We start from the raw sequence: 17,157 nt of genomic DNA, 5'->3' as shown, positions 1-17,157 counted from the left end.
GTCTTTTCTGGTGTCCAGGTCAATGCCAGATGTTCCATCTGATTTCATTGCTTTGTTGAGTGTTCGTTGTGATTAATACAACTGAGTACCACTTCACAGTGCAGTTGAGAGTCAACCACATTGAAGGTATATTTTATTTTTTTAAGTTCAAAGTCTTTTAATTAAAAAAATGACAGGCAAATACAGTTTTTAATTAAACACAAAGCAAATTATGTAGTGAAGTATATTGAGTTTTAATTTGTAATGACCTACTATTTAGTTTCAAATTAGAGGAGGTAGCTTCCCTTCCTGGCCCTCATTTTAACTGATATTGTTAACAACTTCTTGCCTCAGATACTATCATCCTCCTACTGGTCTGCAGTCATCATTCTTCCCCCTCAAACACAAAAGTGATCCTCCATCCTTGGCAGCTCCTGCCCCATTCCAACCTACTTTCTGTCCACAAATCTTGAGCCCACTGCTGTCTTCCAAATCTGTGCACATATTTCCTGGAACTTCATGTTTCAGTTCTATCAACCAAGTTACCACACTTTACCATTGTACAGAAACTGCTCTTACAAAAATTACAGCTGATATCCCACAGTCACAGTCAGTGGGATACTAATGATCTATGACAGGCCTTGACCTGTCTGATGCCTTTGACACAATTGATCACTCGACCCAATTCGAAAGTCTCTCCACCACCATCCAGTTGAATGGGACTATCCATACCTAGTTATTTTTATGTCTCTAATCATAGCCAAGTTATTGTTTACAGTGGCTTACCTTTCTGCTCCCATGTCCTTGCTTGGTGTCTCTCAAAAGTTTATCCTTGGTTCCCTCCTGTTTCTTCTGAATGTACACTGTCTAAAAACAAACTGCTAGATGTTATTTGGCTGCTGTTGATACCCAGCTCTCCTCACCACTACCTATGCAGTACTGTTTGTTATGATACTCCGCATCCCATCTCCAGTTGGCCTAATCCATGTTTGTTTGCAAATCCAACATTCTGCATTCACTACTTTTCATTGCCTCTAAGTACAAAACCCAGACTCCAATTCTTCATTGTGGCCTCTTCTCCTTGAATTCTCACCTTTTAAAGTTTTATACAGACACACACGCACACAACCACCAACCCCCTTGGGTCTGACTACTTTTTCACTCTTGAGAAGCCTAACATTCAGGGTGCACATTTCTCTGCATTTTCCACGTAGCTGCCCACTCAGTAAACCTGTTTTGTGAACTTCTGCAAACTTCCATTTTTTTCCTATTGCTCAGTATCATGAGAAACTTTTGAAAATTTCTCTTTAAATCAAAAAGGAAAAGAAAGCTATTTCCAATCCTGGTCTGGTGACATTATCCAGAGAAGGGGGAAGAATTTCCTGCCAGCATAAGGGGTAGTTGTTTTCTCAAACATGTCTCAAACTCAGCAATGTGCTCTCTTGGAAGTATAAAGTTTGTTTTCTATATTGTGAAATAATATTTTGTCAGAAGTGGCATTTAGAAACTGATTTAAAAATAAAAGTCAGTACTGTTTTAAGGCTGGCATCACTGCGACAGATTAGAGGAAGGTTTTACCCTGTTTTAGATTATATTTTCTATGTGATCAGAGGAATTGGCTGCCTTAGTCGCAGAATATTCCATTTACTGTGCTGACTGTTCATTTTAACATTTGGATTCACTGGTGCATCAATACGTACTCTCGTTGGTCGTTTTGTTTTGGTGGGAGGGAAGACAGATTGCAATTTGATGTTTGAAGATATGAAAAGAAAATATTATTATATTATTATTATTATTATTATTATTATTTTGACAGTATGACAACATTCTGATGGAGGAAGCTGCACAGATTCTTGAGATTGAAACCTTTATTCCCCTCCTCCTACAAGTAAGCTTTCTATCATAAGTAGATAATTGGCACATTAGAGTCTTGATTGCTGGTATTGATATGCTATGATAATTAATATGGTCTAATGTTCTTTTGGTTACCTTTTCCCACAAGACAGCGCAAAATTATACACCTCATATCTGCGGCCCTCAAATTGAATTTACAGATATGTCACATTTAGGTGAACCTGACTCTAAATTCATGAGTGACAGTCATCCAAAGGTTGTAATGAATTTCATAGATGAGATTGAACTCAGTTCAAATGAGGCGTTCACTGCTTAATATCTTACTGATTTAATTAAATTAACTAACAATATACAGAAGAAATTTTTGACACCCAGTCTTGAAGTAGTGACTGAAATTGTAAAAATTGCTCACGGTTGCCAGCAGCATCTTTGAGACCAGGAAGTTGTTTACATGCTGTTCGTTCTCCACAGAACCCTGAAGATGGTTTCAGTCGACTGAAGCGTTGGATAATGATCGGGGATCATCACCAGCTTCCCCCTGTCATTAAGAACATGGCCTTCCAGAAATATTCCAACATGGAACAGTCTCTATTTACACGATTTGTTCGTTTGGGTGTTCCAACAGTGGATCTTGATGCCCAGGGGAGAGCAAGAGCTAGGTAAAGCAAAAGAAAGAAAAGATTTACACTTACATAACACTTCTGTAATTTCAAGATTGAGATATGATCAGCTCCTCTCGGTCTGTCTTTCTGTTGGTTTTAGCTAGAACATGAGAACTTCCCATCTAATACTTGAATGCCACCATGAAATGTCTTGTGTTAATTTGAGGACAGAGGTGGGATTTAGTTTCATGTTCCCTTTTTAACATACACACCTCTGGCACTGCTGTACTACTTCAGTATTACTTTTAAAAGTCTGCCTAAATGCGCAAGTCTTTGCAGAGGTGTTGAACCCATAACTCTCGATTTAAAGTAAAGGTTGGCTATCGCTGAGCCTAGACTTTTGAAAGTGACTGGAAAAAGAGGAATCAGAATTGAAAAGGAATTTATCCATTTAAACATATCTACTGTTTTAAGTAATCTGCACTGTATTACTGACATTTACTCTTCTTTTCTTTAAGTTTGTGCAATCTTTACAACTGGCGTTACAAGAAACTAGGCAACCTTCCCCACGTCCAGATCTTACCTGAATTCTGTACTGCCAATGCCGGTTTAGTGTACGATTTCCAACTTATTAATGTGGAGGATTTCAATGGAATTGGAGAATCTGAGCCCAATCCATATTTTTACCAGGTAAATAATTGTGTTAAATTACCAATGTTTCAAATGTCTGTAACCTGATTGACCTATGCAGAAGACTGGTTATTGAAATATTTTGCATCCTGATGATTTTTGCACTAAAGCCCTTTTGGCATTCTATAAAGAATTTGGAAAATGTTTGACTCTGATGGTTTTTACTTTGTATTGATTGCCTTTTTGAAAATAAAACTGTCACTCATCAAACCCTTGACAGAATCTGGCAGAGGCTGAATATGCAGTGGCCCTTTTTATGTACATGCGCTTGCTAGGGTACCCTGCAGAAAGAATCAGCATCTTAACAACATACAATGGTCAGAAGCATTTGATTCGTGATGTTATCAATCAGCGTTGTGGTGGTAATCCTCTTATAGGACGACCAAGCAAGGTAAGATTTCTTTTCAAATCTTGTAACACAGATCTCCTGATTTATTTCCAGGGTAGTGACTTTTTGCAAGTTTTTTTATATAAAAGAAAATTACCAAATGTATATCATGTGATGTAGTGCATGTAGAATTTGCGTAAATCATTTGCTCATTGGTACTAATACCTCAATTTCAGTCATATTGCACAGAGAAGCACCAAGTGGAAGTGAGCATTTCCTTTTGATGTGTTGGGGGTTGGAATGGGTGTATTTGTGTGCAGCTAGTTGTGTCAAACACATCTCTGACTGTTTGTATTAGAAGAACTAAAGTGAGAGCTGTGCAGAGGAAAGGAGATATTTCTTTAAGTATCTGATAAAGCTAACCTGTCCTGTTCAAATTAATATCAACAAATTTGGGGTCAAATTATTTTGTGATTTAAGACTGTGCAGTCATACAATTTATGCAATCTGAATACATGGAATGAACAAAGACCAATCATCCATTTAAAGCTTAAAAAAAACCCAAAAGAACGGTGGATGCTGTAAATCAGGAACAAAAACAGAAGTTGCTGGTAAAGCTCAGCAGGTCTGGCAGCATCTGTGAAGAGAAAATCAGAGTTAACGTTTTGGTTCCGGTGGCCCTTCCTCAGAACAGTTCTGGAGTTTTGAGGAAGGGTCACTGGACCCAAAACATTAACTCTGATTTTTTCTCCACAGATGCTGCCAGATCTGCTGAGCTTTTCCAGCAACTTCTGTTTTTGATCCATTTGAAGCTGTTTGTTTAGATGAATCATATCGATTTTGTTTTGTCATAGTCTGACTAATGAGGTCTGGAGTTACCAACTCCAAAGTATGTCTGTTACTTATTTCTGTTATTAGATTTTATTGAAATTTATTTGACATACGTCATATTAAACCTCTTCACGACCAGGGAATTGATTTCCCTTAATCTTGCTACCTTCTCCCAAGTTTTCTGTTCAAAAATGCAGACATTTTTCTCCTTCTAGGTCACCACAGTGGACAGATTCCAGGGACAACAGAATGACTATATTATCCTCTCGTTGGTACGAACTAAAGCTGTTGGACATCTGAGGTATAGTGTGTAACATGATTTCTGATCACTAATGAGCCACAAGATGAGATGATCATGAATGATAGCATTATAAAACTGATACAAATATTTACAAATTATTTAGGCATCCTGAAGTAAATCTTTTCAGTGATCACATTGAAAGTATTTTGGTGGATTTAACTTTTAAAGCTATAATTTCTTTATATCCTATAGTCATTAGCAGTGTTCCAGAGTCTCATCGATGTCTGGTATATCAGTTTCCAAAAAATGCCTGTGATATCAGGATGCAGCACACAATTTCATTCAATTACCAGGTTGCTATTCCTGCAATTCACTGTGGTGTCAAAAGAAATTAGAGATTGAAAGAAACATGTTTAAAAAAACTGATAAAACTGCAGTGTAAATTTGCAGAAGTATTGTAACATGTTGGGATCTTATTTTTCTTAAAGTCATCTTTAGAGAATCAAAAAGATGTTTAAATGTTAAAAATCTGGAATGGAATCAAACTGATAGCAATGTTAACCTATCTTGCTATTTCAGCTTGCTATGCTGGCCTGTATTTTTAGCCTTTATAATTTTATGTCGTGGAATTCCCTTTCCAAGAATGGTTAATCTTCCCTTCATTTAGCAGTCACACAGCTCAAAGCAGTTCCACTGGCAAAACTGATTGGGTTCAAGGATAGTTAACTCTACCAGTAATCTATGTAGATGAGTAGTGATTAAATTTGTTTTAGAATGGAAGTATATCTATGGTAAGATAGTACTTCAGTAGCAAGTTAGAAATCCATATGAACATGTTTTTCATTATAAATTGATGCCAAACGCCCATGAGTCAATTCCATGTGCAACACTAGAACCCTGGGTATAATTTAGAAAATGTTTCATTGACTTTAACACCTGAAAATTGAACCATGCCAAGTCTAACTGAAATGACTGACTTGAGAAACAGAAGCTGCTAATCTGAAACTGTGTTTTGTTGGTTGTTTGTGCTGTGCAAGTTGTAGATTTTGATTGTGATATTTAGAGTGCAAACCTTGTCTCTAATTTTAGTTTTCATTTGTCATAACATAATTTAAATGACCCATTTATCATTAGAGATGCTGGTAAGTTGAGTTGGACAATCCAGTATCTTTCAGCTTATTAAGGGATAAGTCGTAACAGCATATTGTGAACTTTCTCATTATTATGATGAGAATTTTTTCTTTCCAAGTTTGTTAAGCTGTGGAATTCTCTTTGCTGGAGAGCAGTGAAGACAGCATCATTGAATATTTTTAAGTCTGACTTAGATTCTTGATTGACGAGGGAATCAAAGATTCTTAAAGACAGACAGGAAAGTAAAATTAAGGCCACAATCGGATCAGGGATAACCTGATTAACCAAATGGCGAGCTCGTGTTTGTAATTTGCATCTTCGTAGATGTTTAGGAGCACAGTATATTAAAATCGAAATTCAATTTATACTGAAAGCGTACATTGTCAATTTAAAAATTAGGTTAACATTTTTAAACATGATACACTGCATCATTATGTGACTGACCTATTTCATCAATGCTGTATAGCCATGAATTGTCAGCTTGTAATTTGAAGTTTGCTGCCACCGGTTTTGAATTAATTTTGGGGCCAGAGCACCTTTGCTGAAATGATATTTTTTAGAGGCATTTTAATTTATTTTAAACTGGGTAGGTTTAACAGCAGTAAACCTGCAATTATCAAGATATTAACCAAAGTCTTCCATCACAACCAGAGATGTTCGGCGATTAGTTGTTGCCATGTCAAGAGCCAGGCTTGGGCTGTACATCTTTGCAAGAGTATCGCTGTTCCAGAACTGCTTTGAGCTTACTCCAGCCTTTAATCAGCTAACTGCTCGACCCCTCCAGCTACACATTGTGCCATCCGAGTATCATCCAACAGACAGAAGGGTAACTTCTCCTAAATGACAAATGATTTTTCTGTGCAACGTGGCTTTTAGCTGTGGCTTTACAAATGTTCTACTGTAACCATTGGTCACACCTGATTTTTTTCAGAATGGTAATATTCCAACCCATTTGATGAGAGTTATCAAAAACATGCCTGAGATGGCAAACTTCGTTTATAATATGTACATGCAGATGATTCAGAATATGCACCAATACAGAAAGGTAAAGAGGTGTTTTTATTTCCCGCTCCACTTTGTTCATGCAGTTGAAGTCTGTGTGTCAGGTGAACAGTAGACTCTCAACTAGTTACAAGAGCTTCTTGTAAGAGTACTATTGCAAATAGTTTAAATGATTTGCCTGTTAATTTTCTTGTGCATCTACCTTTCTCATTTATATGCATGAAATGGCTTTAAACTAATTAAAGAGGGGGAGAAGGATATGGGAGGGAGAAAATGTAGGCTTACAATGCAAATGAATGTGACAACATTACACTGCTATTATTTGGATAATGAAACCAAAATGGGACAAGAATGAACAGTGTGTATAAACATAGAATAACAGTAGCCAGTAGGATCAGAGGGGAGGGGAAAAGAGTAAAAAGGCAAAATTTATTGGCCGTTTACTTGAATGCACAGGGTATTTGGAATAAAATGAATTAACAGCGCAAGTAGAGGTTTGTAAGTATGGTCTTGTGATGATGTTTCTGCAATGTCTACAAGGAGATCAAAGTTTTGTACTAAATATTCAGGGTTATGTGACTTTTCGAAAGGACAAGGAGGTAAGGGTGACAAGCTAACTTTGATGGTACAGAATGGACTAAGTACGAAAGCAAGAAAGATCTTGGATTGGAAGATGTAGAACCCATGTGGGTGGAGGTAAGAAAGGGGAAGAAGATACTGGTAGGAGTAATCTATAGGCCCCTTAACAGTCGCTATATAGTACCACAGAGAATAAATCAGGATATAATAAGAGCAGGTAAAAAAGGTAGTGCATTAATCATGGGTGACTTTAATCTTCATGTAGATTGGGAAAGTCAAATTGGCAGAGAGAATCACAAGGAAGAATTCAGAGTTCAGGACAGTTTCCTAGGACAATATGTTGTGGATTCAACCTGGGATCAGGCTGTTTTGGATCTGGTGATGTGTAATGGGGCAGGTTTAATAAATTTATATCAGAATAAAAGATCCTTGGATTCTGGAAAATGATTTGCTGGTGGATTGGAAAATTGCCATTGTTACGTCCTGATTCAGTTAGGGAAGGAGACAAAAAAAAGGTAACTATATAGGCCAGAAACTTATCTGTCTGACAATGGGGGGGGGGAGAAAAGCTAGAGTCTAGTATAAAGAATGTAAAGAGCATTTGGAAATACAATGTAATCCAGCAGAATCAGCATGTCTTCATGAAGGGAAAATAGTGTCTGTTAGATTTCTTACAACTTTGAGGTGGTAACTGGCAGGATAGATAAAAGCCAAACGGTAGATATAATATTTTTGGATTTCTAGGAGGTGCTTGATAAGGTACCACACAGGCTTTTTAATAAGACAAGTGCTCATGCCGTTAGTGGTAGGTTATTAGCATGGATAAAGAATTGGCTAACTAATAGAAAACAGAGTTAGGATAAAGGAGGCATTTTCATTTTGGCAACCTGAAAGTATTGGAGGGGTCAGTGCTGGGGCTGCAATTATTTACAAATGTATAATAAATGACTTGGATGAGGGAAATGAATGTACTATGTAGCTGTTTGGAGATGACATAAATATTGGTGGGAAGGATGACACAAAGATTCTCCAAGTGGACTCATAGTTGGCAGATGGAAATGTAAGATTGTGCACTTCGGCTTTTTTTTTAAAATATTCGTTCATGGGGTGAGGGTGTCACTGGCTAGGCCAGCATTTATTGCCCATTTCTAATTGCTCTATAAGAGCTGTGGTCTAGAGGCCAGGTTGGGATGTCAGTTTCCTTCCCAAAAGGACATTAGTGAACCAGATGGGTTTTCCTGACAATGGACAATGGATTCAAGGTCATTGTTAGATGTTAGTTCCAGATTTTTTTTATTGAATTCAAATTCCACCATCTGCCATGGTGGGATTCAAATCTGGGCCCCCACAACATTACCTGGAGATCATAAAAGCTGCACTACAAGAGGCATTTAAGTTTGAGAAAAACTTCAAGTGCATCTTACTGGATAGAAATCGCACTTTTCCAATTAACTGTCAAATTTTATTTAACAATTCTGTGAAATATCTTGTGTTTCACTGCTCAAGGCACTAAAATAAATCAAGTTGGTAAGTCATCTGTCTCAAGGGCTATCTACAACATAAATACAAATGAGGCAAATTGATAAAATAGCCAATACTCTGTCCATAGTATTTTTGTTTGTCCCATGAAGTTGGGAAGCAATTTGTAATTTCATCACTTTTTTCCCCTTTCTGCACAGATGATTTCTTCATTTAACTAATACGAAAAGAAATCTGACGTCTTGCCACCCAATGATTTACACAATGATTTACACAATGATTTTCCAGCTTGCCTCATTTGTACTGCAATATATAAATGAAAGTGATGGAAAATAACTGTACTAGGAAGTGAAAGCTTAATTTTTCAAATGTTGAATGCAGATTCTCACTGTATCTTCCCTGTATTCAGGAGTAGTTAGGATTTACAGGACAGATTTGAAAAATTAGAGTCACTTATTGAATATGATGGTAACATTTCTAAATGTGGATTTGTACATTTAAAAGCTTGGAGATTGTTTGCTGTCACAATGGTTGTTACATCTTGTTATGTTTCCACAGTCACTTGATGTTCCTTTGACATTAACAGAGCCAATGCATAGGACATATATCATTTGCAGTTTTTGTGTTGGTGCAGATATTCACTATATACTCTTTTTTTTTAATCTCTGCAGCAGTTACTTCCACCACCAGTGCCCCAGTCAATTAAAGAACCAGCTCCTGTTCCAGATATTGACAATGTAGAAGAAACGGAGGAATCAGTCCCTGAGAATGAAGATGAAGAGACCACAGAGGAGGACTTTAAGAAAATGCCTGAGCATCCTGGCAGGGACAGTGATAGTGAGGGCAGTGGAACTGAAGAGGACAAAGAAAACTGATGGTTCCTTGCACGAAAAATTATAAAAGGTTCGAATGAATGGCCATATAGAAGTTGGACATCTCATTTTGTAACTTGCCAGATTCTTTATATAGGACAGTGATCAGTATTCATAAGTGTTGTCATAGTTTCAATTGTAATTATGAGATTTTGAACAATCTATTTTGTATCTTTCAAAGATGTTTTAATAAATTTTCTTAAAAAAAATCAGTGAGCATATCTATTACAATCGGCAGTTTTTGATTTGCTCTCTTGATTGGTAGACTGTTGGTAGTGGTGATGGAGTATAAAAAGGAGTAGAAGGTAAGGGGAACCAAACAATATAATTATCCTGATTTCCAAGATTGTTTCTACTTTAGTTTCTGGATAATGGTAACTCCCAGGATGTTGATAATGATGCACATTCAGTGATGAGAATGCCATTGAATCCCAAGAGGAGATGGTTGGATTTTCTCTTGCTGGAGGTTGTCGCTGCCTAGTACGTGTGTGGTGTAAATATTACTTGCTTTGAATTCCACAGCAAATAAATCACTTCCTGACTGTCCAAAGCCTGTCCACCATCTACAAGGTACGAATCAGGAATGTGATGTACTTTCCGTTTGCTTGGATAAGCGCAGCTCCAACAACACTCAAGAAATTTGACGCTTCTTGATTCACAGTCCATTCAAATCATATATTTACTGACTCTGCTACTGATACACAGTGCTGCAAGATGTACCATCTACGAAATGCAGTGCAGGAATTCACCAAGGTTTATTTGACAGCACTTTGCGATTACCTGGTCTCTGCAACATAGAAGGCAAGGGCAGCAGATACACGTAAACACCACCACCTGCAATTCCCTTCTGGTCACATACCATTCTGACTTGGTAGATATCACCAATCCTTTATTGTTTCTGGTTTAAAATCCAGGAAATAACTCCCTGCCTAACAGTGCTGCTGTAGTACTTGGACCACGTGGGCAGCAATAGTTCCCAGAAAGTGGCTCACCACCGCCTTTTCAAGAACAGTTAGGAAGTGAGTTAGTAAGTGCTGGCTTTGTAAATGATGCCAGCATCCTTGGTTGAATAAAAAGACAAAGCAGATAAGTCTTGCATTATAGTCTAGTAGAGGTGTGGAAAGGTTCGGGAATTGAAACCAAACTTTAATTTTCATCAATAGCAATGAAACTAAGGTTGGGGATTGGTAGAGAGCTAAGGTAACTTCAAGCCACTGTGTATCTTGGAGTTTGTGCTAAAAATGCATTTAAAGAGAGGGGATTGGGAAAGAAGTGCCAAAGATGGCATTAAATGCCTAGATTCTTTTCCTCAGACAGCAGTGGAGGAAGGGTCATTGAATATTTTTAAGACTACATTGGATAGATTCTTGATTGACAAGAGATTGACAAATTTATTAAAACGCCTTTGAAAATTTAAAGGGTATTGGATACAAAGATAAGTAGAAGTCACAGTCAAATCAGCCATGATGTTATTAAATGGCCAAGCAGACTCAAGTCGCCTAATGGCCTATTCCTACTTCTAATTTGAGGAAGGAGGTGTGCAGAAAGGAGTTTCCAAAGGTGCTGAAAGCATAAGAGCTATCTGGAGACTGTCCTACATGCAGTGCTGGGATCCTATTGTTCAGTGCCACCATATGCTGCTGATGAGCAGAAAAGCAGCAGTCTTGAAGGCCAACTCCTTCAGCACTGAGGCTTTGTACCAGGCAGACAGATCTTGAATAGCCTGATTGCTGAGGCCCAACTTACAATGCAAACAGCAACAGCTGCTCAAGGAGAAAAAGAGTCACCTAATCCTCACGACACTGAGCAAAATCCAGAACCTAGCTCCCAAATCCCTTAATTTTGATCGAGAGTCACGAGAGCCATGCCCAAGACAGTAGGGTTTGTACACACTTGAGACATGAGTTCCCTGTTTTATGTGGAATTCATCTTATATACTCACACACCCTCAGATTTACTTCAGACAGCAATCGTAAATAGTTTCAGCACTTCTTATAGTTACTGCTGTTGTTTATGCTGCTGGTCCAAAACGGTGTTTGTTTTCTTTTTTGAAAAATCATTTTTGATATTGTTGTACTTGGTAATGTTATAAGAAACTGTTTGAGATGTTTTCCTGTTTTTGAAGAGATTACTTGTGCATATGCATTTAAAAGTGCTGTTACATCACTACAATTCAATGTATCACCGCAGCTTAACACAGGAACTATTTTGTCGTAGTAAGTACTGTATATGCTATTTTCTTACCATTGATTATGAAATCCTAAGATAAACAAATTACACTTTGTGTAAAATTAGACTCTATATTTTTTTGTTGATTCCTGGTGAGAGCTTACAGATTCTTTGGTCATGTTTACATTTAAATTGTTGCTGTTGCTGTTGAACTTATAGGAAGACAAGTTCAATTATTTCAATTAAAAGTTTCAACCTTGCCTGTCCTCTTCCATATTAACACCACCACACGGAATCACTCCATGAAGAAATTGCTGGATTTCTCCTCCTTTGCCATTCTGCTGGTGAAATTTGTATGGATGTAGGGACGTGGTTATCATTGTGGAACCAGATGAGTCTCCAGTAGCCAATCTCTGGCAACCCTGTCGTTCATGAGGCCCAAGGACATGCAGGTTAATTTTTAAAATACACTTGGTTCATGGGATATGGGCATCATTGGCTTGGCCAGTACTTCAGCCTGGAGTCACACAGGTCAAACCAGGTAAGGATGGCAGATATCCCTCCTCAAAGGAGGTGAGTGAATCTCATGAGTTTTTACATCAATCAACATGGTCACCATCAGATTAACTTTATTTCAGATTTTATTGAATTCAAATTTCAACACTTGCCATGGTTGCCTTTGAACCCATGTTCTTGAGCATTAGCCTGTGGTTCCAGATTGCTAGTTCAATGATATTACCACTTTTCTATTGAATCCCATGGGCAAGTACTTTCTTGATCAATCTACTTTGACTGACCTCATGAAAAGCCTTAGTAAACTCCATTTAGACCACATCAACTTCATTACTCTCATTAATGGTCCTGATTACTTCCTCAAAAGATAAAACTTATCAAGCACAACCTTCCATTATCAAACCCTTCCTGAATAATCTGTGTCTTTCCCATGAAGCTACATTTTTACACAACAGCAGTGACTGTACTTAAAAAATACTTCATTGTGTTAAGTGCTTTGACCTGAGGTCATGAAGTGTTGTAAAGATACAAATCATTTGTGTCCCTTACAACTGAACGAGTCGTGGATATTGGAATGAGGGGATAAAAGTATTGTTTGCACCCTGAACCCTGTATTAATATGCAGGATGTGCAATATACTGTAAATACTCAGATTACAACCTGGACTACTGACTCTTTTTCTCCACAGATGCCATATCATGGCCTGCTGAGTATTTTCAGTATCTGCAGCAGAATTTTGCTGCAGCATGTGGGGTTGTACATTACGTACAGATAGTCCAATTAGAGAAAGATAGCTTTTCCTAGTAGTGAAAATGAGTGCCTTATCGATGGTTTAGGGGTCCCGTCAATAGTTCCTTGGACTTTGGGGAAAGCAGCTATCCTATGGTGGACCTGCGTCTTTATTATGACTAAATAAAGTTGAAGTTTGATGAAGCCACATGCTGTGTAGAATATCTAATGTGACCTTGTCAATGTTGATTCTCACAGCATCTTGGCTAATGTTACAGGTGAACAACTGCCTGGAAGGAACCAGCTTTGTAGAGATTAAGAACTATTGTCATCTTCTAACAAGGTAGCTTGGGAAGTTCAGTCTCCAATGCTGTGTCTCTCACAAAGAACTGACAATTTCCTTTGAAGCGGAGTCTGCATATCTCTGACATTGTTACCTTCCCTACAGGCGGCCTGCTGAGGTGAGTTATGTAGGAATGAGATTGCACGGTATCTGGACTTCTTGTCCCATTTGTGCCTGCTTCCTTTGCTCCTCTTCTATCCTCTCGATAATAAAAACTAGAATAGCTAGTGAATAAGGCTTTGCACCACATTAGCTCCCTTCAGAGTGTAGAAAGAAAATTGAGTTTTAAACTACTACCTTAGTGCTAACAGGATTTTGGATGGCTGGATTGACAAAGAAGATTGTCAGATTATTTTTAAAAACAAAATGCTAGAATTTCTGGACTGTCCAGAGCAAGATTGCATAGCTCATCGGCCCCTTTGTTTGCTTTCCAGGTTGAGAGGCATATGACACCCATAAATGACCTTGTTGATAGGTCACCCACACCATTCATCTTCAACTCAATGTTGTTATGGTGCCATTAATAGAAATAACATAAATCCAGCAAGTTCACCATCCCCATTGATTTGAACAGGACATGAGCGATGGGAAAGGAATATTAATTATCTCCGTAAACCTCCTGGTGAAGTAATACAAATAATTACCCAAGTGGGATTAAGTTACAGATCAACCATGATATTATTGAAGGGTGGAACAGTACTGAGAGACTGAATGGCCTCTTTTGCAGTTTTTTTTAAATCAGAGGATCAATATGTGGGGTTTTTTTTCCCCTTATTCTTTCATGGGGTGTGGGCTTCACTGGCTGGGACAGAGTTTGTAGCCCATTCCTAACTGTCTCTGAACTGAATGGCTTGCTTGGCCATTTTGCAGAGCAGTTAACAGTCAACCACATTGCTGTGGATTTGGACTGATGTGTAGCTTAGTCCCAGGTAAGGATGGCAGATTTCCTTCTCTTAAAGGACATATATTCAATGCATGCATTTTGTGGTGATCAAATGGGAGTTTTGTGGCACTGTAATTGAGACTAGCTTTAAATTTCAGAATTAATTATCGAATTTAAATTTCACCAGCTGCAGTAGTGGGACATGCCCTGAATGGACTAGCCCCCTGACAGTACCATTACCATACAGTCTCCCTGAGATGCCAACTGCTCCACTTATTACTTTTCTTCATTTGTCAAAAGATGTTAAGCCATTGTTATTTTGGGACAAGTACTCAGCAAATTCCCTTTGCGGCCATGTGGATAGGGTTCTTGCAGACAGTTTGGGCATCAGTTGTCTGGATAGCCAATTTGTGAGCCAGAGAAAGTCCAGCATTGTGGTGGGTTCAATTCCCTTACCAGGTGAGGTTACCATGAAAGACTCTCACAGAAGGTGGTTCATATATGCCAGAGGAAGTGGTACAGGCAAGTATAGTTACAACATTTAAAAGACATTTGGACAGGTACATGAATAGGAAAGGTTTAGAGGGATATGGGCCAATGTTTCCATGCTATATGACTCTATGACTATTTCCCCTCACCTGAGGCATAGTGACCCTCAGGTTAAACCACCGTCGGTCATCTCTCCCTATATGAGAGAAGCCCTATGGTCTGGTACGATTATGTAGACTTACGTCTAAGTCATCTTTAACATTTATGTGCAAGGTACATTTTAACGACAATATCATATTTGACAATGCTAATTGCTAATCAGTATTTTCAGAAACAGCTGCGAGGACTTCTTTTACTGCGGTTTTCAGAGAATGTTAAAACAAAGTTTCAATTTAATAAGAGAGCCGCAGCCTTCAATTCAACAAGCGAATCCTGCAGGCGACCTGAAGCAACAAGAAAATCTAATCAGACGGCGATCTTATTTTTCGCGTAAGCTTTCCGATTTTCTGTTTTGAGTGCCCCGGGTAGCATTCTTAACAAGTCATTTAAACTAGATCTGCAGATTTCGGGGCTTTACAATATAACACGTCGCAGTAGACTTCAGCCAGGGTAAGTTAGCATCCAAATGATTACAAGGTACTGCCGATCCTGAAGATCTGAAATAAAGAAAGAAAATAGAAGAACCAGGAGAAACTCAGCAGGTCTGGGCAGCATCTGTGCAGAGAGAGAGCTGTTATGAAGAGTCGTATCGTTAATTGTGTTTTTCACCTCCCCCAGATGTTTCCAGACTTGCTAAGTTTCTTCCATCATTCTTTGAGACCTTATGGTAAGGGTTGAGAAAGCTCGGGTGAGACCTTGATTTATTGAAGTGAATTGTTTTCCGAAGTATTTTTTCTCTTCCGGGTTCATTTTTGTTTTAAGAAAAGAGAATGACTTTCTTGCGGGAGTTAGAGGGGAAAGCTGTTCCTCACTTGGCTCAGTCAAGACTCCGGCGAAAAACGCCTTTGTAGAATGTCGCTGCTGGGTTGTATAACAGTCCCATGACACTGACTCCACCGGGCTACCGGCCAGCACCTCAGTATTTTGTAGTAGTGTGTAAATGGAACAATGTTGTGTGTTTATGGAGCCTTCCATTCTGCAACATTAACCCCGATCTGTCGTGTCAGTTTCCAGCTGAAATCGACATGGGCGTGAAGGACATGCTGTGGGCCATTTTCTGGTTCTTGGTGCTCATCCACCTGGCCTGGCCGATCGCTATGTTCTTCGGCTTCCTGTACGGCTTGGTGTCTCCCCTGACTACCTGCGTGGGATTTGACAGAATCACCGAAATCTTCCTGTCAGGCGCCAGCTTGGGTCGTTCCTGTGCAGAGAATATGAAGTCCAGCAAGCCGCTTTGTTGAAACGTTCAGCTTTTAAGAAGAGAGAGAGAGAGAAAAAAAAACTCGTCTCGTTGTGATCAATTCACCAACACCGAATATGCTGATCACATGAATTCTTAATCCCAGAGCCTTGCTCGCCCTCCCTATACTTTATCATTCCTCTTTATCAAAGTATTTCCATCACGTACAAACATGTTTACTAACTTTAATCTATTATTTGTCTTTCTTTCGGGGGCAACCTACATTTTCTGCACAATTTTAAAACAAAAATTGGAAATGGTAATGTGTGCTTTTGTGATTCAATATTAGCAATAAATCACTCCAAATTATAAATGACTTGTCTCACATTAATGGCCTGTAATTTTACTGTCCATTTAGTTGCACTCCAGTTTAGTTTCAGAATCATATGCAAAGTATGAAGTTGCCAGTTCCAACAATTTTAATATTAACTGCTCCTTGACGGTGGTTGCCCAGACAAGATTTTATAACACAGTTGTAACTTGCTGTATTCTGCCAACATTACACTTCAATGTAGCATGGCGTGTTATTGAAAGTGATTGACAGATCAGTGATAAACTCCGTTGAATACAAGCAAAACGCTGTGGATACCAAACAGAAAGTGCTAGAAATAGCAGATCTGGCCGCATCTGTGGAGAGAAACTGAATTAATGTTTTGAGTAAAGATGACCTTTCATCAGAAATTTGTTAGTCCCTTGAATGACAGCTAAATCTCGTGCCGAGCCTATAAAGTTCACACTTTATAATGTTATTGGAAAAATATGTTAAAAAGGTGCAGGGATTGGCAGAACGAAACTGGTGGGCTGAACAACTAGACTGTGTGCTTTTGTCACAACCAAGTATCATCATATGTCCCAGGGTGTTGTCTTTGAGTGTGTTCTTTTGAACCTTGGAAACGATGCAAGTGTTTGACTTCTGCATCTAGAACTTCAATTTCTGGTTAAAAAAAGGACTATTGCTGCTGATTATTCTTGCTTTTCACTGATACATTAAGGAGCCAGTGTTTTCCATCCTCCATTTGCTATGCTTACCTTGTGCTTGATTTG

At 38.5% G+C, this 17,157-nt stretch overlaps 1 protein-coding gene and 1 long non-coding RNA gene across 2 annotated transcripts in view; both read left to right on the top strand.

Annotated features, from left to right (window-relative positions):
* Positions 1–11,884, top strand: part of aqr (aquarius intron-binding spliceosomal factor) — a 75,188-nt gene extending 63,304 nt beyond the window's left edge. Inside the window, exons 13-20 of the mRNA XM_048600433.1 lie at positions 1,796–1,867; positions 2,305–2,492; positions 2,954–3,125; positions 3,346–3,516; positions 4,500–4,585; positions 6,308–6,482; positions 6,588–6,701; positions 9,388–11,884. Of these exons, the coding sequence (XP_048456390.1) occupies positions 1,796–1,867; positions 2,305–2,492; positions 2,954–3,125; positions 3,346–3,516; positions 4,500–4,585; positions 6,308–6,482; positions 6,588–6,701; positions 9,388–9,591 (1,182 nt within the window). The 3' untranslated portion in view covers positions 9,592–11,884. The remainder of the gene's footprint in view (positions 1–1,795; positions 1,868–2,304; positions 2,493–2,953; positions 3,126–3,345; positions 3,517–4,499; positions 4,586–6,307; positions 6,483–6,587; positions 6,702–9,387) is intronic.
* Positions 11,885–15,213: 3,329 nt separating this feature from the next.
* Positions 15,214–16,426, top strand: LOC125483756. The gene is made up of 2 exons (XR_007262699.1): positions 15,214–15,323; positions 15,881–16,426. It is a non-coding gene; the product is annotated as an uncharacterized LOC125483756 (long non-coding RNA).
* Positions 16,427–17,157: the final 731 nt, after the last annotated feature.

Source organism: Rhincodon typus, chromosome 8, assembly GCF_021869965.1.
Source record: "Rhincodon typus isolate 14 chromosome 8, sRhiTyp1.1, whole genome shotgun sequence".
NCBI lineage: Eukaryota > Metazoa > Chordata > Chondrichthyes > Orectolobiformes > Rhincodontidae > Rhincodon > Rhincodon typus.
The sequence above is the reverse complement of the archived record's forward strand: the minus strand, read 5'-3'. Positions and strand labels throughout refer to the sequence as shown.